Raw genomic sequence first — 24915 nt, forward strand, 5'->3', positions numbered from 1 at the left:
TAACAAAGAAAGTGATTAACGAGTGTCAGTCCCTCTTATGGCATATCAAAGAAGACCATAGTTGAATTGGAAGTCTACTGAGGTTTGTGTTAGTCAAGTTTGTACAAGTATGTGATGAAATGAACAAGAACTTTACATTGTTTTTGGGTTTTGGAGAATGCATGAAGAAACAAGTGGAGAAAAAGGTGTAAATATTTTGAAATAATTTCCCAATCTTTGACTATTCCAGAGGCCTTAGGTTCGAAACTCTTTGTCAGCAAACGATTAGCTTTTTAGATCGAGCACTGTTTAGTTCAGAGAGTATTTACCGACGGTGATCAAAAGAAATCGAAATGAAGAAGCATCGAACCAACAGAAGGGTTCCAAAGCTTATCATGAAGTAACACGTGGAAAACAACAATTTAGTGGCTAAAAATCCACGCCACGGCGGCGTTTGCTATTATGTCTCCACCCTTCTCGGCGGCGCTTTCTACCATTCTTCCTTCTTCTCAACATATAATTGAAAAAAAATGTCAATCCTTTCTCTCTCCCTTTCTCCATTTCCTAATCCATCTCTCTCTCATCTTAGTTCCCATGCTCCCTCGCACATCCAATCACTCCACCTTTCTTCATCCATGACCCTCCTCAAACCTTTCCACCACCATCTCCGTCGCCGTCTCTCCATCTCCGCCGCTGCCGCCGTCCGTCAAGACACTAACCTCTGGACAACCGCACCTCTCGTCACCATTTCACCCGCCGCTGAATCTCTATTCCACGTCGCTATCGACGTGTCCGATTACCCTGACCTAGCTACCTCATACACCAAAGCTGGTCAGTATCTCCAGCTTCGTGTTCCTGACGTGGAGAAACCCTCGTTTCTAGCGATTGCATCTCCGCCTTCGCTTGCTGCCGCGAAAGGTGTATTTGAGTTCCTTGTGAAAAGTATATCAGGTTCTACAGCGGAGCTACTATGTGGATTGCAGAAAGGGGATGTTGTGGAGTTGAGTCAGGTTATGGGGAAAGGATTTGATTTGGATCAAATTTCTCCAGCGGAGAAGTATCAGACGGTCGTGATTTTCGCTACCGGATCTGGAATTAGGTATACTCCAAATTCCTTGAATTTTTTTTATAATGACTTGCTATTTCTCTTTCCTAAACTCGAACATAATATCTAAAGCTGTATTCTGTACCTTTTGTTTCTTCTAATGATTGCTATTCTGTAGTCCCGTTTGTGCTAGATTATAGGGGAGTATTTATGAGATTGTTTGATAGTTTTGGTTCAGCGATAAGCTAATATATTCCAGCGTGAGTTTAAATTGAGATGAATGATCTATGGAATAGTTTATTTCTGTAAGAACCTCTTTTTATGGTTGTTGGGATTATATGGTTAAACTTTTGAAGTATAGTGCCTATTCAGGAAGCTATAAATGTGCTTGTGTTGTAGGAAAACTATGTGAAAAATCTACCAGCTAAGTGTAGTTTTAGAAGATCTAGAGAGCTAGAAGAATAGATGGAGGTTCTTGATGAACCCTAAGAGGAAGAAGAAAGATAATATGCTGAGAGAAGCTTGAAGTAGAAGAGAGAATATCTCATTTTCTGTATTTTTCTATATGTGAATGATGTGATGTACATGTTATATACACCTTAATTAACCGACTCCTAACTAACTTTAGGAATAGCTGATCACTAACTGCTTAACTAACTAATTGAAACAATGACTCATATATTACAAAATTACCTTAGCTAACTTTGATATCACTAGTATTAACACTCCCCCTCAAGCTTGGAAGTGAGAAAAGGTTTTGAATTCCAAGCTTGGAACTAAGAAACTGATGCTGAAACTTTCGTCAGCCCCTTGGTTAGCATGTCATCTGGTTGTTCTCGTGTTAGAATATATCTGGTATACACTGATCCTTGTACAATCTTTTTCGTTATGAAATGACAATCAATCTTAATGTGCTTTGTTCTCTCATGATAGACTGGATTAACAATTAGCAAATTGCTGCTTTGCTGTCTGTGAAAACATTGACTTGTTTCTGTACTTCAAAGCCTAGATCCTTCATAAGGTCCAATAACCAAATGATTTCAGTTACAGTAGTGGCTATACTCTTATATTCAGCCTCTGCTGAACTTCTGGAACAATAGACTGTTTCTTTGATTTCCAGGAAATTACAGAGCTTCTTAGCTTGACAAAATAGCCAGTTACGAACCTCCTTGTAAGGGGACATGATGCCCAATCTGCATCACAAAAGGTTGTGATGTTGTTATCTTGCGTACAGGATAACAGGACCCCTTGAATAGGTTGCCCCTTTATATGTCTAACAATTTTCAAAGCTGCCTTCATGTGTATCTTATTTTGGTTGTTGAAGGAACTGACTCAAGGTTTCTCACCAAATGAGATGTCAGGCCTTGTCATAGTAAGGTAGAGTAACTTTCCTGTTAATCTTTGATAAGCACCTTGATCAACTTGAGGATCATTTTCTGTAGTTTCTAAGTTGATATAGTCATCATACTGCTTTGAAGTCAAATTGTAATTGTTGTCAATAGGAGTTACTGTTGGTTTTGCATTTCCCAAACCAGTTTCAGAAATGAGCTTTAATGCATATTTTCTCTGATGCATTAGTATCCCTTGTCTTGATATATCAAACTCAATGCCTAGAAAATATTTTAGTTCACCCATATCTTTCATTTTGAAGGTTTGATTCAGTCTATCTTTTGTTTCTTCAATGAGTTGAACATTGCTTCCTGTAATTAGCATATCATCTACATAAATAAGCACACAAATAGATCTTGTTGGTGTTTGTTTGATGTATATAGAGTGATCATCTTCACTTTGTTTAAACCCGAAAACTTATCAATGCCTTAGACAATTTTGCATTCCACTGTTTAGGAGCTTGTTTCAATCCACAGAGGGATTTATTGAGTCTACATACTTTGTTCTCTTCCTAACTCTTAAATCCCTGAGGTAGCTGCATGTAGATTTCATCAGTTAAATCACCTTGAAAAAATGCATTATAGGACATCCTTCTGATGGACGGGCCAATGTCTTTGTGCAGCAATAGCCAAAATTGTCCTGATTGTCTTCATTTTAATAACAAGACCAAAGGTTTCTTGGTAGTCTTCCCTTTGGCTATATCCTTTTGCCACTAACCTTGGTTGAAATCTATTAACTCTTGTTATTTCTAAAATATGTCTATGTTTTCTTTCTGCTATCCTATTTGTTGGGGTGTATAAGCACATGAAGTTTGGTGTATTATTCCTAAGTTTTTGAATAGTTCATTTGCAATCTGCATTTACAAATTCAGTTTCATTATCACTTCTCACAACCTTTACACATTTACCAAATTGACATTCAGATGTAAATAAGAAATTTTCAGAACAATATACACATCAGATTTGATCCTTAACAGAAAAATCCAAGTCATTCTAGATGAATCATCCACAACAGTTAAGAAGTATTTGTATCCATCAAAAGTAGCCTTTTATAAGGACCCCTTATATCCATGTGCAACAAGTCAAAGTTGTTTAAGCTACTAGATGTACTAATAAGAAAAGGCAACCCAACTTGTTTAGCACAAAGGCATATAGTGCACCTTACAGTTTGAGTAATATAAGCTAAACTTAGGTTCTACAATTTCTTAAGAACAGAACTAGAAACATGACCAAGTCTTTAGTGTACTAAATGAACATCTAATTTCCCAATATATTCATCACCATGAATAGAATGAGTAGCTTTTAGAATGACTTCTTCTTTATCTATGTTGCTTGATAGGATGTATAATCCTCCATCCTATTTACCAATCATCTTCACTTCCCCACGGAAGAGTTTTTTGAAAGAAGCAAAAGTCAAGGAAAAAGAAAGTTGAACAATTCATTTCCTTAGTTAGTTTTGCTACTGACAATAGATTAAACTTGAATTGTGGAATGTAGAATACTCTTGACACTGTGTTTTTGCCACTTAATGTACTTAAACCTAAGTAAGTAACCAAGGATATGTCACCATTTGGAAGGTATACTTTCTTTGAATTTTCGACCTTGGATATCGATTGATTATCCTGTGTCTACTATCCAATCTAGATTTCCCTTATGGGCTATTAGAGCAGTGTTCATACCTGCCACATTTGCACAGTGTGGAACCTCTTGACTTCTTAGTGAGAAACTGCAAGATCTGACTATATTGCTCTCTAGTTAAGACACATGACTCCAGTTGACTTGGTTCCTGAACACTGGCTTGGATCATACATCACTTGTTCATTTCCTGCAGTCCCATAATTGTTAGAGCTTGTGTTTTGATTCACCTGCAATTTACCACTTGATTTTCAGTTTCAGTAACCACATTGTAGGCAGAATTGTTTCCTCCTTTTCTTTTGAACTTGGAATCTTATGGATAGCCAACAATCTTGAAGCAGTTTTCTCTTGTATGTCCTTTGATTTTACAGAAGTCACAGAACAAATTATAGTTTTTTCTTGAATCTTTGTTGATTCCCATTTGTTCTTGAGTACATCACCACATCAAATGTGTCATGCATACCCTGTAGATTTGCAGGACCAGTACCAAAAACACCTGCATTTGCCACAACTGATTTTTGGCTTTCATCACTAAGGCAGTGTAGTTAAAGGCGCGCTTAATCCCTGAAGCGAGGCTCAAAATGTGTTGAGCGCTTAGCCTCGCTTTATGTGCGCTTCAGTGTCGTCATCAAGGTTCTAAGGCTAACTTTTCCTTGTCAATGAGCCTCTTCTTAAGAAGTGACACCAAAACAAATTGATAGTTCACTTTATCATAATTTGTTTTCAATTACTTTGGTCATATATTTGGCATTCATTTTTATAATTATTAGTCTTGGACTTAACATATATATTTGTATTTTTTTCTCCCTTTGCGCCTTTTTTCATTAAAGCCTTATTTGCGCTTTGTGCTTAAAGCCCCAACGGACCTTACAACTTTTTTGCGCTTTTCGCCTATGATAACACTGCACTAAGGATCATAGAGTATGCCTGATTGACACTTGGTACTGGATTTATCATAAGAAGCTGGCTTCTTGCTTGCAAATACGTATCATTTAGACCCATGAGAAACTGAAATAACTTCAGTTTTGAAGATGTAGATGTAGGATGTATTCTTTTGACCCTTCACAAGTACAACCAGGTGCTGGGAATAGGGCTTCAAATTCTTTCCATAATCCCTTGAGTTTAGAGTAGTACATAGACACAAAACTGGTGCCTTGACTTAGAGTTGCAATTTCCTTATGAAGATTGAATCTTCTTGATCAATCCATTTTATTAAAACCTGTCATGCAGATAATCCCACACCACTTTAGCATTTGATGCATACATTATACCTTCTAGAAGAATCTTAGACACAAAATTCATGACCCATGACAATACAATGGCATTCACCCTTTCCCAATTACACTCTAACCTTGGAAAATCTTCTTTCTTACATGACCCATCAACCATCCCCAACTTGTTCCTACCCAATAAGGCAATTTTCATCAAACTATACCACACAAAATAGTTCTCAACTTCAGTCAATTGAAAGAGATAATTTGGATTCCACTTACATTGGATGCATGCAAGAACAAGGGGTGGTTGTGATCTATTCCAGCTAAAGTTGAAGATCCATCATTGTTTTCGGTGTTTCGAAGTTGAGATTCAGCAGAGTTCGTTGCCATTCTTCGACTTTTCAGAAATTTGATATGAACTTATTTTGAGCAAGCAAGTACTCAAGTTTTGTGGAAGATTCAGAATCAAGCAAAGAATCTCTTGCTTGAAGGCTCTGATACCATGTACGTTTAGAACATTTAGAGAGCTAGAAGAATAGATGGAGGTTCTTGATGAATCTTAAGAGGAAGAAGAAAGATGATATGCAGAGAGAAGCTTGAAGTAGAAGATCGAATATCTCATTTTCTGTATTTTTCTACGTGTGAATGATGTGATGTACATGTGTATATATACACCTTAATTAACCGACTCCTAACCAACTAATGACTCATATCGTTAATTACAAAATTACCCTCTAAGACATTACTTTAGCTAACTTTGATATCACTAATATTAACACTAAGCCTATCGTTAATATGTTTTGCAACTCAACTTGTACCCTAGTTGCTAGATGCTTTTGCATTTTTCTAGAGTTTAGAGGTGTGAGATGCCGCTTTGACTTTAGATCAGCTTCGGATGCTCTTTTTCAAAATTCTTTTGTAGTTTTCTCAGTAAGCAGGTTAGATGGGTCCTTTAATCATTAATCATCATTTGAAAGTGATCTTGTGAGTACTTAGTTGATTCTATAAAGTTGAAGTTCACCAAGACCAAAATCTGTAATTTTCAATAGATGGATCTTTTGGGTTGTAGAGATGATCTGGTACATAGCTGCAAACCTACTTCTCCTAATGTAAAATGGTTGAACTTTGCATCATGCAGTTTCATTTCTTTCATATGAATATTTGTTTAGTGTAAGGACGGAAAATATGTTGAGTTTTCACGTTTCTCTTTGTTTTAGTTTTTAGTTTTCTTTCGCCTGTAGCTCATTCCTTAATTTTGAATCTATTTTTGGCAGCCCAATTAGATCCCTGATCGAGGCAGGATTTGGTGCAGACAAGAGATCTGATATTCGGCTATACTATGGCGCACGGAATTTGAAGAGAATGGCATATCAGGTTTGTTGTTTGCTTGCAACATGTAAACAAATCATGTCTTCATTGTGGCAGAAATACAAGATAAACTTTGTATCTGTTGTCTGAGTTCTCTGCCCTTCAACTTTTATAGGATAGGTTTGAAAACTGGGCATCCTCTGGGGTTAAGGTTGTGCCAGTGTTGTCTCAGCCTGATGATGCTTGGACAGGTGAACATGGCTATGTTCAGGTAATGATTATGTTTACATTGGCATCCTCTTATCATCTTATTTTGGTTTTATATGTCTCAACAATAATATTTGTTATTACCATCTGCTTTTGCAGGCCGCATTTGCCCGAGCTAAAAACATATTTAGTCCTCAATCCACCGGAGCAGTCCTCTGTGGTCAAAAGCAAATGGCTGAGGTTTGTAGTTCCTATCTTGTGTCATTCCTTGCTCTTTCTGCATTTTGCAGATGCCAATGGTCTTTCTTATTTGCACTTTTGTTTTTGTTTCACTGCTACTAGACTCCTCACCATTTACTATTCATCTAAGAATCAAGAGAGCTGAGATTTTGTGTGGGAATGGTAACACAGTATTATAAACATAAGATGCCTACACAAGCTGTGTGGTGACCCAGACCTAAAGTGATTACAATAGGAAGATGTAAAAGCTTTCTATATGTAATCTAGAACATCAAGGAGAGCTGAGATTCGATCCCATGAATTGTAGAGCAAAAACTAATGTTTGCTTTAAGTCAGTTAACAATAGATGAGCATTAGGAAATCTGATAATTTTGACATTATGGTGCATTAATTAGATCACTATTGCTAAAAAGCTGTGCCCAACAGTAACCCTGACCTAGGGATTCGCAACTCTAAAGACATTAGTCTTATAGACATCCAATGGATGGGAAAATTTTATGTTGTAGAATATATTATTAAAAGATGATTAAGAAGGCAAGCAGAAGTAGTGATTCTCATCAGTTACTGTGACAATTTGTGTGGTAGAGGTACTTGATACTTTACACGATGGCTTTGCAAAATAATATGCATTCTGGACTTATAAAGTTGGCTGGTCATAAATCCTATCTGGTGTACTGCCAATGCTGTCTTTTGCATGGAAAGTAGTGAAAACAATGCACGATGATCTATCCTTCATTTAATTGTCAACTTCCATAGACACTTTGTGGTTTTACATGATCAATGGATGCTTTTTGGTAGTTTCTGTAAAAGCTACTGCTTTTCTTCATTAATTTGGTGTTCTTCATTTTTTGGTGATGTTCATTGTGTTTTACCTCATATTCGGACTATTAATGAAATAAGTAACTACCTGCAAGGGTGACCGAGTTGGTTGAGTAGGGGGTCTTAGGTTCAAAATCTCTTTATGCTTTCTTGGTTGAGCTCATTGCATGAGGCTTGCCTAGTGCAGCATCTCTCCTGTGTAGTTTGCGAGCTATTACGCTTGCCCTGTGCGCACTTGAAAGGTAGCAGCTGCGGATTTCCTTGTGATAAAAATAGTAGTTGTAGTCAATAACTTACGAAGAAAAAACTAGAAAAGAAAACATTAATTTTGATTGAATAAGAACTCTAATAGGAACTAAATTCTGCTATAGAATAATTATGAGTTCAGAGGTTTTTAGGATAATGAAATTTGATAAGAGAGACTTGCTTGGATATATTTATATAAAATAGGAGTGTAGAACTTAGTGGTTAGATTCCGCTTGCCCATTGATTAAGGTGATCAGTTTGGAAGTATTGGTGTTTGTATGGGATTAGGCCCATAGGATTTTAAATTTCATTAAGAAATGTCTATACTTGGTAACTGGCATTAGCAAGTGCATTTTCGAAGTGCATATATAGCTTTGGATTGGCATGACCTGGTAGATAAATGCGACTTGTTCCTCCAACTGAAAGTAGGAATTAGAATATCACTTGGATACATTGATTTAATTCATCCACAATATACTTCTGCTTGGATAGGAGAACAATAACAAATTTCCCTAGTATCCTGCTGCGTATTTAGAACACACAAGCAAGTCATTCCCTGCATAATCCAGAAGCTCCAGCATCATCTAATTTTCTCCTCCCCCGAAGTGTAAAGAAATATAGGTAGGCTAAAATGAGGAGTCCAATTCTGCAGGCAGCTTATTTTCATATTTTCTGACTTGTTCCTCTAACTGTGAGTTGATGAAGTTTGTGACTGAAATATCAAAACAACATTTAGTTTCAAGTAGGATTTCTGCAACTTCCACTGTTTAATGGGATGTTCAAACTGGTAAATTCAGAGTGTGAGAAACCATAAGCCGGTAATTGTTGTAACATCTAACCTACTTATTATGAACTGCTTTATGATTTAGGAAAGAGTATTTTCTGTTTGTTTTCTTGCCAATCAGAATAATGGTGAAGAACCTGCCTGTTGTTGAAGGTTCAATATTCTTGGTTTTTGAGTGCCATGTACCATTTATTAGTAGACATGAGTGCAGAAAATTACACTTTAACATAAGCATCAATATGTTTTGATCTTCGGCCCAGATTTACAATTTCTATCCCCTGGTTCTTCTCGCAGGAGGTGACTTCTCTTCTTGTAGCAGATGGAGTCTCAACCGAGAAGATCCTGAAGAACTTCTAAACAAAATCCAATTTTGGTTCGTCGTGTTGTATCAGTGTCTAGTATAAAACCAATTCATTCGATTTCACCTGCTGGCTTCAAGGTATCCAGCATGGGCAAACAACATAATGTGAAGCATATATTAATGCATTCAAATTAATTGTTGTATAGACTGGTCAAACAACATGATGTAACAATCATGGCCATCAGGCTATACAAAGTCCAATGTTAAGCATATATTAATGCATTCAAATTAATTGTTGGATCTGAATGAATTAGATCTATAGGAGAGATTTAACCACATTTAACTTTATTAAATACATTTTAAAATAATTACGGATCGTCTCTCTCACTTTTTGCAAGACGTTGCTCTCATTGTTACAAACTTTCTTACTTTTTTTATTTAATCAAACATCAAATTTTTTTTTGAACTTGTAAGTTTTCATAAACTTTACAAGTATATTTTTAATATTAACAATTTTTATGTGGTGTATTGATGTTTATCAAGAACTCTTGTTGCAATGATATTTTTGGTGTATTGATGTTTATCAAGGTTTCTGAGCGAAAAAAATACTAGCTATGATTAAAAATAATAAATATGTATACATATTTGAGGTTTCTTATGAATTTAGTCTTAGACCATTAATTTTATTGAGATTCTTTGATTATAAAATTCACTTGTGAGATTACACTAGATATATTATCGTTGTTGAATCACAGACAAAAAAAATAAAAATAAACATATAAAGCAACGGACTATGTATATATTTGAGGTGCTTTAGTAAAATTTTGTTTTAGATTACTAATTTTATTGAGACTTTGTATGATCAAACCTTCTGTGAGATTACATTAAATATATTATTATTGTTTAATAAAGCTTATATTAGTCGTTGCTAATAATATGCATTAGTGGTAACGGAAGTCGCCACTAATCTCATATTATTCGCCAATAAAAATATAGAAGTCGCTACTAGCATGTATTGTGGCAACTATGGTCGCCACTAAAGCTAGGTATTAGAGGCATTTATAATCGCCACTAAAGGTTTGTATTAGTGGCAACTTCAATTGTCGCTAGAGCTTATGTTAGTCGCCACTAAAGGTTTGTATTAATGACAACTCTAGTCGTCTAAAGCTTCTGTCAGTCGTCACTATATTGTGGCAACTTAAGTCGATGCTAAAACTTACACTAGTTGCCGCCAAAAGTTTGTTTTAGTAGCAGAACATATTTTAGTGACAAATATAGTCGCCACTAAATCTCATATTTATTGCTACAAAAAGTATATTATGAGAACTATAGTTGGTAAAGCCTATATTAGTCGCCACTAAAAGTATATTTTTAGTGGCAACTATAGACGTGGCTAAAGATTATATTGTCGCCGCTAAAAAAAGTCTACTAAAGCCCATATCTGTTGCCACTAAAAGCGTATAGTGTCACCTATAGTCGCCGCTAAAGCTCAGATATGTTGACACTAAAGGTATATTATTAGTGGCAACTGCTATCGCCGCTAAAACTCACATTAGTCGCTGCCAAAAAGTATATATTAGTGACAACTCCAGGCGCTACAAAAGCTTATATTTGTTGCCACTAAAAGCGACAATTAGTGGCAACTGTTTTTGCCGCTAAAGCTCTTATTAGTCGCCGCTAAAAAATGTTAAGCTTATATTTTGTTGCTAGTAAAAGCGACAATTAGTGGCAACTGTTGTTGCCGCTAAAGCTCTTATTAGTCGCCGCTAAAAAATGTTTTAGTGGCAACTGCTATCGCCGCTAAAGCTCACATTAGTCGCCGCCAAAAGAATATATTAGTGACAACTCTAGGCGCTACAAAAGCCTATATTTGTTGCCACTAAAAGCGACAATTAGTGGCAACTGTTGTTGCCGCTAAAGCTCTTATTAGTCGCCGCTAAAAAATGTTGCCCTACAAAAGCTTATATTTGTTGCAAGTAAAAGCGACAATTAGTGGCAACTGTTTTTGCCGCTAAAGCTCTTATTAGTCGCCGCTAAAAAATGTTGCGCTACAAAAGCTTATATTTGTTGCTAGTAAAAGCGACAATTAGTGGCAACTGTTGTTGCCGCTAAAGCTCTTATTAGTCGCCGCCAAAAGAATAATATTTGTGGCAACTTTAGTCGTATAGTAGTCGCCGCTAATGAGTATTATTGGCAATCTTTGTGCGGATGAAGATCATAATAGTCGCCACTAAAAGTTTGTAGTAACAGTAAGCCTAGTCGTCACTAAAAGTAGCATTGTGGCAGTTATAATTGTTACTAAAATCATATATATGTCGCCGCTAAGTTTAGCCGTAAAATTTTCCACCGCTTAAGCATATAATTTGTCGCCCATAAAGTCAGTATTTGTGGCAATTCTAGTTGTTGCTTAGCATATACTTTTGTCACCATGAATGCTTATATATGTCTCCACAAAAAGTGTAGAAAATTGTCTACAATAAGTGTAATATTGTTACACATGATAAAGAATTAGCTGAGATTTTTTTTTCTTTGTTTCACGACAATTATTTAGCTTTTTAATGCAAAGGATAACAATATTAATAGCATGGCAGTCAGAAACTTCAATACAATAAATGAATTTGCAAAAGTATTCCACGTCATTCAATCAAGTGGAAGATCTAAGATATATCATATATGAAGCCATCACTTGTCATCTTTAGATCTAGTTGAAGTCAATTACTTTGTCCATACAACATTACATAACACCACCTCAGATTGCAAATTGACCAACCAAAAGTTTACCTGTCATAATCCACCTATCACATTAATATGTGATTTGATTAGCTTACAAATCAAAACTTCACTAAACATGAAGAGTATTTTAGCAACAATATGTCATTCTGTTAATCAACAGCAGTATCATTAGTAGCACAAATGTGCTGATCAGATTAAAGATATTACAGCCCAACTGTAATTCGCAATGGCCATGTAGAGTCCACAAAATGGAAAAACAACATGAATTGGGTAGCATCCTAAGCATTTTGAATCACATGAGCACCACTGTTATCACTTTCCTTGAGCACCTCAGATGTATGCTCCACTGGCTCGCCATTTCTTTCGTTTTTGTCATGACGTTGATGATTGTCCTTCAACACTTCATCTGAGCGGCGATGCTTATGGTTGGAATGGTGATGACGGTGATGAACATGTCGATGATGATTCTTCCTGTGCTTTTCTTTTCTATCTAATTCCTCATTCTCATCAGAAGATTTTCCTAGGGATCTACTTCTATCACGCCTAAAATATTCAGAATCCGAAGACCTTGAATCGTGACTCTGGGGTCTCTGATGACGTTTGCTATGTTTTCCGTGATTACTGCGGTTCACTTTTTCTTCAACACTAGAAGAGACAGAAGCATCTGAGTCCAACCTTCCGTGACGTTTATGATGCTTTGTGTGGCTTCGTTTCCTAGCTGCAACATGGTCATCATCACTGGAAGACTCTGATCCATTTGGGTGTGACCTTCGATGACGTTTGTGATACTTTGAATGGTGTCTTCTTCCCACGTCTTCATCATCTGAAGAGTTTGAGGAATTATAATCTGAGTATCTATCATGATGCCTACGCTTCTTGTGACCACGCTTCTTTCTTCTTCTTCTCTCTTCTGAATCATCATCATATTCCCTACTGCTATCATCACTGGAATCAGAGGACCTTCTCTTTGGCTTCCGCTTGGATTTCTCGTCCTTCTTATCCAAATCAACAGACTCTGAGCTATGGTGCTTCCTGTGCTTCTTATGGGACTTTCCCGTGGATTTTTTCTTTTCATATGCACTGTCAGTGTCACTCCCATTATCAGACCCTGAGTCAGATTTCCTTTTATGCTTAGCTGCCTTGGTTTTCTCTCCAGCTTCAGCATCAGACTTCACTTTAGCTGAAGCTTCAAGTTTTTGCTCCCATTTTAAGTGGCCTTCTTTCTTCTCAAGAGCTCTCTTCTTTTTCTCCTCGACCAACTGCATAAACTTCTTGGCATCCATCCAGATGTAAGAGACAAACAAATCTCTGCATTTTGGTATGATGATGACCAGAAGTGCATCTCAAAGAAGAGAAAGGAAACAATGTTAGTTCTTCTGCCATTAATATCCACCATTAATGAGAGCTTATTTGTATGAGAAAGTGAATTTACTTCAAATTGAACAAAGGACAATCAATTTAAAGGCAAATGCCCATGCAGAGAGTTTGAGCATGTATATGCGATAGGCTACCAAAGTAAACCTACCCAAGGGAACAGTAAAAAATGTGGACGATTTAGGAAACTGATTCACAAAGGACTTCAGGCTATAAATAAAATTAAATGCAATATGGTATCAACCCAGGAATACACAATCATTAATGATATGGGAAAATAATTTGTAACTGTAATATTTTGTGAGACCAGATATGTCACAGGCTCTAATCTAATATCTAGGAGCAATTAGACTAATTATGTACTTTGAGTAACATATTGTTTCTCATTATTTGAGCATAGATCTATTATATAAGTTGAATATAAATATGACAAATAGTTGCAAACATTAGAAGTTACAAACAAACAAGCCAAGCACTAATAATGATGCAACACAACATATATTTCAATATTCATCATTGTCATCGGTTTACACTTGTTTGCATCTCTATCTAGCTAAGTAGCACTAAAGAGTTCATCAATCGGATGCTAAAATTGAGAAGTAAGCATAACAATTATCTATGATAGAGTTATTGAATTAAAAAACACCTAGCCCATAAGTGAAACAGATAGGAGAGAAGCACAAATAAGACTGCTTTTCAAAACAGTTTAAAAAAACATAGCATCCATGAGTCTAGACCAAAATAACAAAACAAGCTATCATCAGCAGAGTCATAATATACTTTTGATCATAAGCAGGTTCCAACTACTTTCAGATTTTATTTCTTTGTCAACTAGACAAATTCCATGCAACTGACGGGTGCAAAGACGAAAAAAGAAATAGAATTGCAAACTGGAACAGGTCTCTTACCTTATTACAAAGAAACAGATAGCCACAAGTCTGACTTCTAGCTCAAATCACCCCCTACCAACTTCCCCAAAGAATCTGCATTTCCAAAAACAAAAAGAGGTTAACAACTTTGCACTGCTAAACAATTGCCATCTCTAAATCAAAACTAAATACCAGCTATCTAGATTCAAGAGAAAATACATATCAAACCAAACAATCTTTCATAACAATCAGCTTTCAAGTTGAATCTTTTTATAACAAAAAAAAACTCATAAAATGAAACACTAATAGGCTGAATGTGGAAGGATTAGAAAACTAAAGATCCAATTTTTTAACGATATCAAATAGGAGGAACAAAGACCAAGCAACTTCAAAAACCCAAGAACAGTCCAAAGTTTCTCCATTACCTAGTTTTCCAGCCCCAAACAATTCTCATGAAAGTTCTAATTTTCAAGAGACTATATGTCTGACGGAGAAAAACACACACAATAAAACGCCTTTTTACTGTTTTGCATGATGAAAAGCTAGTAAGATTGGGAGAACCACAAAAAACATGCCTTCAAAACCCAAAATCTACTTCTAAAACACAACCACAGATCCTAGACTCGGGGATGTGGCACTCTCTAAGTGCTGGATTACAATTATCTTTTAGTGGTTTTTTTTTCTTCTTTTTTCCTATCTTTAACTTAATAAACAGAAGGCGATAAGTCACGACTTTGATAGCCAATCGTTACTCGCGAAGAAAACACAATCGTAACCTAATCCCAAATATTATAATCGTTTCTCCTTCCAAAGCACAGTCATTCCTGCCCTGGACATGGTTTCGAAGGCTGGAAAAGTAGCCTTACCATTTAGACTTCCGCCATTAACATAAAATTGATCACTCAGAAGAGTGGTTTGGGATTGTCCAAGCTACGGTAACCCAAAAAGCTTAACCCGCAATCAATTCAGACAGTGGGAAACAAACTCTGCTTCATAAATCGAACAAGAAAAGAAATCAAACTTTGTTGTGAAAATTCTCTGGTTTCTTATCTCTGAAAAAGGAACATGAGTCGAAGCAAAGATAGAGACGAAGCTTCTCCACTTCACCTTTAGCATATTTTGGCACGTCTTCTTTACAGATTAATTAGGGTTCTTTCTTCAATGTCTCTGTACTGATTTAAAATCCCTGGTTCTTTTTACTTTACTTAATGTGCACGTCAGTTTGCTTTTGCATGATATATAAACCACATCCAAAGGGTCTGTTATTAGCATGAAATGGGTCTCAATTTGTTTCTTTTTTAATATTATATTTCTTAGTTTCAGAAGTGTAAATTTCATAAGTAAGTTGTCCAGAAAACTTACAATCATAAGAAGCACACCAACAATTATTCTCAAAATACAAAAATGTTAAAAGCTAACTGGTACATGTCTACAAAAATTGCTTTGTATTTTTCCTTTTGCTTTAATCCGTGCACAAGTGCATTTGCTAAGAGCTTCTAGGGGTGGTAGCCAATGAGCATTTCTCAAATGGATAAAACAGATTAGAGAATGATTCGGGAAAAAATCACAAAATTAATTTTGAGAACTATTCTAGAAATCAGAATTTTAAGATCTCAAAACATTTGGGAACTGATTATGAGAATATTTTGAGACTTCATTTCAATTTTACCAACTGCAGTCACAATACGTCTATGTTGCTCGTACTCTTCAAAAATGTTAATGGGTGTATGTCGGATTCTCAAAAAGTAGCGAAATTTTAGAGCATCCAACATGAGTGCGACATCGAAAGTGGAGTTTGTGCAACTTAGCATTACGTAATGGTGTGGTTCATCATGAAGATATGAGTTTGTTTTCAGAGATGGAGGATAGTAATGGTAGTGAAATGAAGATGGATGGATATGGTAGAGGATGGTGGTTGTCACGGTGGTGAAACATAGAAAAAATGAAACATGTCAAGGATGGCAATGGTTTTGGCGGAGACCATGAAAAGAAGAACACAAGGAAGAAAAATTGCCGGATAAAGCATTTTTTAGATGTTATTTTCCCGTGTCAATTATTAATTTGTTGCTTTGGTGTCTGAGAATGATCACACTCTTTATTTGTGTGAGAGTTTGTCACTTTTGTGTTTATTTTGTACACTTTCAATAGTCCTCCAGTGTTCAATAGGTAACACCTTAGCTAAAGTGTTCAAATGCAACTTTTTTACAAGTTTAGGGCCCCTCGATGTATTTATCCCTCACTTGAAGTTATCTTCATGTAGTATCAAATGATTTAGACTGGCTCTACCGGAATGACAAAAGATAAATCAATTGTTTTTCATGATTTGAGAGACAACTATTCGATGGTCATTTGCAATTCGAACAGTAAGTTTCTTGCTTCATTACTGGAAAAATTGGGGGTACTAGCCTTGACACAAATGCAAATAGACAGGATTATCTGGAAACGCAACAAGGAGCGCAAGTTCACAGTTAACAGTGCCTATAAGATAGGGAGACATGGGGGATCTGGAAATGCTCAATATCAATGGAAGATTATTTGGAGAGGCTTAATTCCCACAAAAGTACAATGTTTCACCTGGTTAGTAATCAGAAAAGCCATGCCTAACCCAAGAAGTCTTTCAAAAGAAAGGAAGGACACCGGTACCAAGATGTTTTCTATGTAATCTAACTGGAGAAACAAACAGTCACCTATTCCTACATTGCAAGTTCACAGCACAGCTCTGGAACTTTTTCTCAACATCACCGGTCAAAGTTGGACCATCCCAGAGCACACAGCTAATTCAGTTGTTGGAGCAGAAGAGACGGAAGCAAGACTCAAAAAAGATGGTAGAAGTTTATACCATCATGTATATGGTGGTCTGTGTGGAGAGAAAGGAATGGAAGATGTTTTGAAGATAGATCCAATTCCATTCACAAAGTAAAATGGAATTGTTTAGTATCTTTACTTTTTTGGTGTAAACAATTATGTATAGTGAATGCAGATCAGATTGTAGAGTTGATAGGGATGGATAGGTGGCCAGCATATCCTAATGCTGATGAATACAAACTTACCAATTCTCAAAAAAAAAGTTTATTGGCTATATAACATCCTTTATTAATGGATTGATATAAAAAAGAAATTCTTAATTGATTACTATAAATCGATGGGGTTAGTTTTCCTTACTTATTCTATCCAAATATTGAGTTTACCTATTTATATATAATTATATAGACATTTTTACTGAATCTCCAACTCGAAATAAGTTTATGAGAAAGCTTCCCTGTCACTTGCTGTAGAAAATTAATTTTGATTTTTGCTTCAAATCCTAATAGGGGGCATTGTTCTCATCAAGATGAAAATTTAGCCTTCTGCAAAGTGTTGCGTCCTTACAAGAATTTCTTGTAACAGCCTGTTATAGTTGTAATTCTGTCTCAGCTCTGTATGTGTTGAACTTTTAGTTTTTTGACATTCAGGTATAAGTAATTCAATTTTTTTGACAAGACTTTGAATTTTGATTGCATTGTTGCTATTGTTTGATGTACCCTGGTCAGTTAATAGGTGTATGTGGGTTTAGCAATGATTGTCTGGACTTTTAGGCTAGAGGAGAGCTACAAAAGGTGAAACGTGACTTGACTTGGTGCCTCAGGTTTTGGGTAAGTTTTACTGTTATATAATGTATGTGTATCTGTAGAGTACCGACGTTTTGCTTCCAATTAATGTTGGAAAACCTTTTAACCTTCCACAAGGGCAAACCTCTTAAGAACTGAGCAACATTTTTACGTGCATTTAGAAGCTAAGCAAGACTACATCATACTAGCATTTGTCGAACATGGACATGGATTGGCATGTAAATTTGAAAAATTATGGGGACATGATGAGTGCAGGAGATGATATTATATCATGCTCTAAATTTAAAACTAAAGAATTAGTAAGTAGTTACTACCCATTCAAGAAATGCACTATAAATGAAAGGCAAAAGGGATAGACTTTGTTAGCTTTACAGGTCCAACATCACAAAAAATATAGTGAAGTGCATCACCTAAATAAAATATTTTCTATTACGAAAAATCACACTCCAAAACTTGTTGGTGCCAATAGTCCAAATATAAAAGATATTCTTGAATACATAGCTATATGGTTGTCATATATGAATCAATGTTGTGCCAAAGTTGATTGTTAAAAGTATCCCAGTATAGAGGAACATGGGTTTGGGGTGGGCAAAGAGGCAGAGAAAGTTTCTCTATTGGTTTCTAAAAGCATTAGATAATTGTCCTGCCTTATAGCTTGGTCAACAAAAGATCTTTCCCCTGATTATAATTAATTTCATGTAGAACTTTGTCCCTACTGATTTAAATACTCATTTTCTCATAGAAAACTTGAGAAGAAAAGATTTATCTTCATGATAAAGTTAAAACATATTTCTTGTCCTTCGGTTTATTTTTATGTACAATAAGTTCAAAGAGATACACATTTATCTGTGTTATAGTGTAGTATATTTCTAATTTTAAAGTTTTGAGATTATTTACTTACTAAAAGAGTTCGAGAGGGTAGTTAATTTATTTAATTATTAGAAAAGAGAACCATCTATAAAATTGATTTGTTTTGTTTTTATTGTGATAAAAATTTAGTCTTCTACAAAGTGTTGGAACTAGTGGAGTGCCAGAGATTGATGTGGTACTTCTATTGGAGAGTTGTTTCGATTATTGCAGCGGATATATGAAGGCACCCTCTATTGCTTTAAGTTTAAACTAAACAGTACGAGCTAAAGCGGCCTTAGCGACCATTAGCAACATAAAACAGAAAGAAATAGGAAAGAGGCCATAAGCTCTCCGATCAAGTAGTAAAGACAAAGGGAAAGGTTGAACAACACTATGCGTTCCAAACCTGATTGAGAAAGAGCGTTAATAGTTGTGTAGCGGATACATCAACTGATTCATATGGTCTCCTTATAGTTTGGTAATTATTTCGGTAAGTTCAATATTACTTTGAATCTCATCACGAGTTCTATCTTTTTATGGTGTTAAGAGTATGATTGATTGTCAAATAATTCCTTTCTACTTTGTATTCAACCAAATTTTTATATTGGTTTTAGTAGACCAAAGTATATCCTTTTGACATTCCGTCTAACTTTTATTTTTTATCCAAATTTTTATATTGGTTTTAGTAGACCAAAGTATATCCTTTTTGACATTCCGTCTAACTTTTATTTTTTATTAAAATCCTTTATTACCAAGCCTAACAAAGGACTTTCTACACTGTACCAGGGCTGGAGAGCCTAATGATCAAATGAGCAATAGATTATGTGATAATGTCTCAGAAGTCCACTTTTCATACTCAAAGTTGTGTTATTGAGATACTGACAAACTTCTAAGATGGATTGCACATTTTGGAGAACTACTTTTTCTGATTTCAAATTACGATTCAACTTTGGTTTCTTTTTCTCCTTAAAAGTATTACATTGTGTTCTTACATCCATGACATTTATGGCCGTCTTAAAGATAATTTACATTTTGATTAACTACTATACTCTACGATTATTTACATGTTGCAGAAATGAGAATGTTGAACTGATGTGTGGGCATACTTGGTGCCACAAGATTAGGAATGATGCTATCCGGGAGAAGATAGGAATGGCCTCAGTGGCGGACAAGATGAGGAAAGCGACGTTGAGATGGTTTGGGCATGTGCAAAGGAGGTGCACTGATGCCCCACTAAAAAAATGCGAGAGGCTAGTGGTAGGAGGTACCCAGAGGGGTAGAGATAGGCCGAAGAAGTATTGGGAGAAGTGATTAGACGGGACTTGGAGCAACTTCATATTACCGAGAACATGACTCTAGATAGCAAGGAGTGGAAGTCGTGTATTAGGATAGAAGGTTAGTAGGGGTGAAGTGTTGTCTTCCCGTGCTAAGTTTAGTCTTGTTAGCGCATGTCGTAGTACTAGTCGTACCCTTATAGTTCTTGCCATATATTGTGTATTGTCGTGCGTGGGTTTCGATTATCACATTATTTTGTAGTTATTATTATTCTTCTTGTAGAGTTTACACTGCCTTTCTTATTAACTACTTTGTTTTCTTCATTGTTTCTTCTTCTTTTACTTGGATTTGATGCACCTGAGCCGAGAGTCTTTAAGAAACAACCTATCTACCTCCTCGAGGTAGTGATAAGGTCTGCGTACACTCTACCCTCCTCAAACCCCACTTACTAGGATTTCACTGAATATGTTGTTGTTGTTCTATGCTCTACGATTTTTTATTTACTATACTTTTAATTTGTTTTAATTTGAGCCAAGGGTCTATCGAAAACAAGCTCAAACCACTCAAAGATAGGAGTAAGATCTACGTACATCTTATCCCTCAGACCTCACTTGTGGGGTTTTACTTGGTATGGTGTATATTTTCAATTTGAAAAGAACGGATGAACTTAAATGTATGCGTAGATTACAGGTATTCTAGAGTAAAGGTGCTATCAGGAACTTAGGCATGAGAATCTCCAATCTGTAAAGGTAGTTATGTGTATCTACTTGAAGTTGTTTTTATCATGTACGGTAAGTTCCTTTCTCTTATTGCATTGATGGAAGAAAAGGATAAATTCATGCAATATATGCCGATCTTTTTTAACATTTTTTACATTTCTCTAGAGACAAGAATCTAGATGTGACAGACAGGATTCTGAAGTGCAATAGGCTTATCAGAAAAATTGTTTCTTCACATCTTAGGGTCCATTGAACCCATCCCCACTTCCACTCTCGCTCAATAATCCTTTGAGAGTGGCCTTTTCTCCAACGAGTTCAGTGTGGAACCATTATTTGGAGAAAGGGAGAATAATTTGCATTACTTAGAGTGGAACTATAATCTCTATAATTAGTTGTTTAACTCTGAAATTTTTCATTGAAAACAAACCGGCAATAAATTGTTGGAGCCTTTTTGGTTTCGATCCTCAAGAAAACAATGATGCACCTAAAGATTTGATGGACTAGAATTCATTATGGAAGCTAGAATACTGAAATCCGACAAGCTAAATATGCTCAAGGAAGCAACAATATTGATACAAAGTTGCAGTGCATTAAGGAAATGAAGAACTCGTCTATTCTGAGGTATATTTCTCTTTTGGGTAAATTTTTGGAACTTCATATTTTATGATATAGCAATGTCTCTAAAGATTTGGCAGCGTGGATATGTAATTAATCATTTTGTGCAACCTTTTACCGGTATTTCTTTGGATTTTCAACCAATAAATTTATGAATGAACATGACCTAGATGAAGGTAACTTTATTGTCTTTATGTATTTTATGTATCATATATATCTCCTCGGTTTCAACAACAAATCATTATGCATTAATACCAAATCCATCTTTTGAGGCATTTGCTTTACTACATTGTATATAAGAGGTTGTAGAGTCGGCAAGATGTACGTGCATCCATGACAGAGTACTAACAATCAGCTTTCAAGTTGAGTCTTTTAATAACAAAAACAAAAACTCATAAATGAAACACTAATAGGCTGAATGTGGAAGGATTAGAAAACTAAAGATCCAATTTTTTAAGGATGTCAAATAGGAGGAACAAAGACCAAGCAACTTCAAAAACCTAACAGTCCAAAGTTTCCCCATTACCTGTTCCAGCCCCAAAAAAATTCTCATGAAAGTTCTAATTTTCAAGAGACTATACGTCTGAAAGAGAAACAAACACATAATAAAACTCCTTTTTACTGTTTTGCATGATGAAAAGCTAGTAAGATTGGGAGAACCAGAAACAACATGCCTTCAAAACCCAAAATCCACTTCTAGAACACAACCACAGATCCAAATTTTGTAGAAAAAAGATCCAGACCCACATCAGTTATCAGATTTGACACTGAATCGAACTTCCTAGACTAAAAGTAGCGAGATTTTCAACGTAAATCGAAGCAGCAGGATAAAACAATGCTAGACCTCACCAGACAAAATTCAGCAAAAAAAAAGTATAAAACACCCAAGAAAAAGGGCAAGGAATTTTGAAGTAGCTGGCTTTTTTATGATCAAGATCCACCTCAATACTATTCGATTTGAGGACAAATCAAGATTCTTAGACTAAAATTAACGAGATTTTCAACGTAAATTGAAGCAACAGAACAAAACGCTCCTCAGTACTATTCAATTTGGAGACAAATAGAGCTTCTTAGACCTAAAATAAGGAGATTTTCAACCTAAATTAAGCAACAGAATAAAAATGCTAGTAACATCACCAAATAAATTCACCAAAAAGAATACAACAAACAAGAAAAATGGCAAGGAATTTTGAAGTAGCTGGCATTTTTACGATCCAGACCCACCGCAGTACTACTCGATTTGAGGGCAAATCAAGTTTCTTAGACTAAAATTAACAAGCTTTTCAACGTAAATTGAAGCAAAAGAACAAAACCCATCTCAGTATTATTCGATTTGAGGACAAATCAAGCTTCTTAGACTAAAATTACGAGATTTTCAATATTAATTGAAGCAACAGAACAAACCCCTAGAATGCTAGTAACCTCACCAAAAAGTATGCGACAAACAAGAAAACGGACAAGGAATTTTGGAAAAAGCTGGCATTTTCACAATCCAGACCCACCTCAGTACTATTTGATTTGAGGACAAATCAAGCTTCTTAGACTAAAATTAGCGAGATTTTCTACGTAAACTGAAGCGACAGAACAAAACCCATCTCAGTACTAGTCAAATTGAGGACGAATCAAGCTTCTTATACTAAAATTAACGAGATATTCAACCTAAATAGAAGCAACAGAACAAAACCCTAGAATGCTAGTAACATCACCAAAAAAAGTATACAACAACAAGAAAAAGGTCAAGGGATATTAAATTAGCTGGAGTTTTCAGATCAACATACCTGAGGAACCAAAAAAGGAGAAAAATGAGAGGATTTGTTGGAAAAGGAGAAGAGCTTTGACTCGTTGATAGAAAGGAGATGCCCAAATTTTGTATAAGAGATTTCGAAAGATAGAGAATTGAGGGTATATATAGGAAATAGGAAAAAGGAAATAGGTTCCCATTTTTTTCCTTTTTTTGATATATAAGATAAAACTAAACTCCTATATATAATTTTTCATATTTTTTTATAATTGAATTTATTTGTTTGATATTGAGTTTATAAAAGTATTAAAAAAAATTATACCTAATTATCTTAAACTAAAATTACGTAAATATATCGATATATCTTTTAATCTAGTGATTTTAAATATATAGTGTAAAAAATTGAAATTGAAAAATTGTCAAACAAAAATGAAACAAGTGTTATTTTTGAAACAGATTTAAAAGCAAAGTAACACAAACAAATCGCGTGGTGTATCAATTAGTTTATCTTCAATCTTGCATAAAATAATATATATAAGTTATCTTATAACTTATGCATATATTAGTTATACATGATTCTAAATTGCTATGAATTTTATACGTAACAAAAAATACTAACAAATGTGCTATAAATTATGCAGAATTAATAATAACAACAATATACTTAATGTAATGTATATTTGAGGTTTTGGTTGAACAAACATACATAGTCTTATTCCTATTTTATGAAGATAGAAAAATTATTTTTGACGGATTTTCGATCTAAGTAATGCAGTCATGCTGAAAATACCAAAAAAAATAAATAAAGTAGTACTAACAAATAATATGATAATCAAAGCTACATATGACCCTACAAACAACAAATCCAATGAAATTTCATTAGGTAGGGCTTTGGGAGGGTATAGTGTACGCAGACTTTATCACTAGCTCGTAGAGATAGAGAGGTTATTTTCCAAAAGACTATCGGCTCAAGTGCATCAAACTCAAGTAAAATGAAAATAAAACAGAATCATTAATAAGAAAAACAGTGCAAAGTCTACACGAAAAAACGCTAACAACAGTAAAATACTGATAATCATACACAATAACAACATATGACAAGAACTACAAAGGTACGACTAGTACTACGATAGACACTAACAAGCTTAAGTCTTCGTAAGTCAAGACACCCTCTACCCCCATCCTTCCACCATAATTCGTGACCTTCACTTTTCCTATCAAGAGTCATGTACTCGATAATACGAAATTGTGTCATATCCTATTTAATCACATCTCCCAATACTTCTTCGGTCTACCTCTACCCCTATGCGAATCTCCAACAATCAGCTTCTCGCACCTCCTCACTGGGGCATCAACGCACCTCATCTGCACATACCCAAATCATCTCAGTCTCACTTCCCTTATCTTGTCCGCCATAAAAGTCACTCTCACCTTCTTCCAGATAACCTCAATACAGAAATCCACACATCTATCTCAACATTCACATCTCCGCAACATGCATCTTTTGAACATATGAGTGTTTGACTGGTCAACACTCCACCCCATACAAAAAAAAAAAGGTCTAAATAGGTGTCATTCTTCTCACTGGTTGTTCCCTACTTCCACTCAAATAGACTGATTCTCTCTGTGATTATGGCCTTTCGACATGAAAATTGTTCAACTTACTCTCTTTCTGCATTTCTAAAACAAGAATTGAAACATACTATTATAATATAGTGGAAAATATATTATAAGAAAAAGACAAAAACGAGGGCATAATGGAGAATCAAATGGATAAAATACCAACTAAAATATGATCTCCTTTAACAAGTTTCACACAGTGACGCAATACTAGTGCACCATTATAATTAAGTTTCATGGGTACAATATTGAGTTAAAATTATAGATTAACTATTTGTTGTAATTTTGTGAATTTTTACATATAGTAGAATGTTATGTGTAGCTAGTCTTCATAAATAATTTCTTC

At 35.3% G+C, this 24915-nt stretch overlaps 2 protein-coding genes across 3 annotated transcripts; one reads left to right on the top strand and one right to left on the bottom strand.

Moving 5' to 3' along the window:
• The first annotated feature begins 371 nt into the window (after positions 1 to 371).
• Positions 372 to 9466, top strand: LOC129879888 (fruit protein pKIWI502). Its single transcript, XM_055953619.1, has 5 exons — positions 372 to 1078; positions 6536 to 6635; positions 6745 to 6840; positions 6936 to 7016; positions 9160 to 9466. The coding sequence occupies exons 1-5, from the start codon at positions 510 to 512 to the stop codon at positions 9220 to 9222; spliced, it is 909 nt and encodes a 302-aa protein (XP_055809594.1). The 5' UTR covers positions 372 to 509; the 3' UTR covers positions 9223 to 9466.
• Positions 9467 to 11927: 2461 nt separating this feature from the next.
• LOC129879889 (uncharacterized) lies at positions 11928 to 23093 on the bottom strand. Of its 2 annotated transcripts, none has more exons than XM_055953621.1 (3): positions 22987 to 23093; positions 14182 to 14256; positions 11928 to 13207 (listed from the first exon to the last, which is right to left on the bottom strand). In XM_055953621.1, exon 3 carries the CDS (start codon positions 13180 to 13182, stop codon positions 12178 to 12180), a length of 1005 nt encoding a protein of 334 aa, XP_055809596.1. In that variant the 5' UTR covers positions 13183 to 13207; positions 14182 to 14256; positions 22987 to 23093; the 3' UTR covers positions 11928 to 12177. The 2 variants fall into 2 exon arrangements, with proteins under 2 accessions (XP_055809596.1, XP_055809595.1); XM_055953620.1 differs by having other exon boundaries at positions 11928 to 13241.
• Between the last annotated feature and the right edge of the window lie 1822 nt (positions 23094 to 24915).

This window comes from Solanum dulcamara, chromosome 2, assembly GCF_947179165.1.
Source record: "Solanum dulcamara chromosome 2, daSolDulc1.2, whole genome shotgun sequence".
Taxonomy (NCBI): domain Eukaryota; kingdom Viridiplantae; phylum Streptophyta; class Magnoliopsida; order Solanales; family Solanaceae; genus Solanum; species Solanum dulcamara.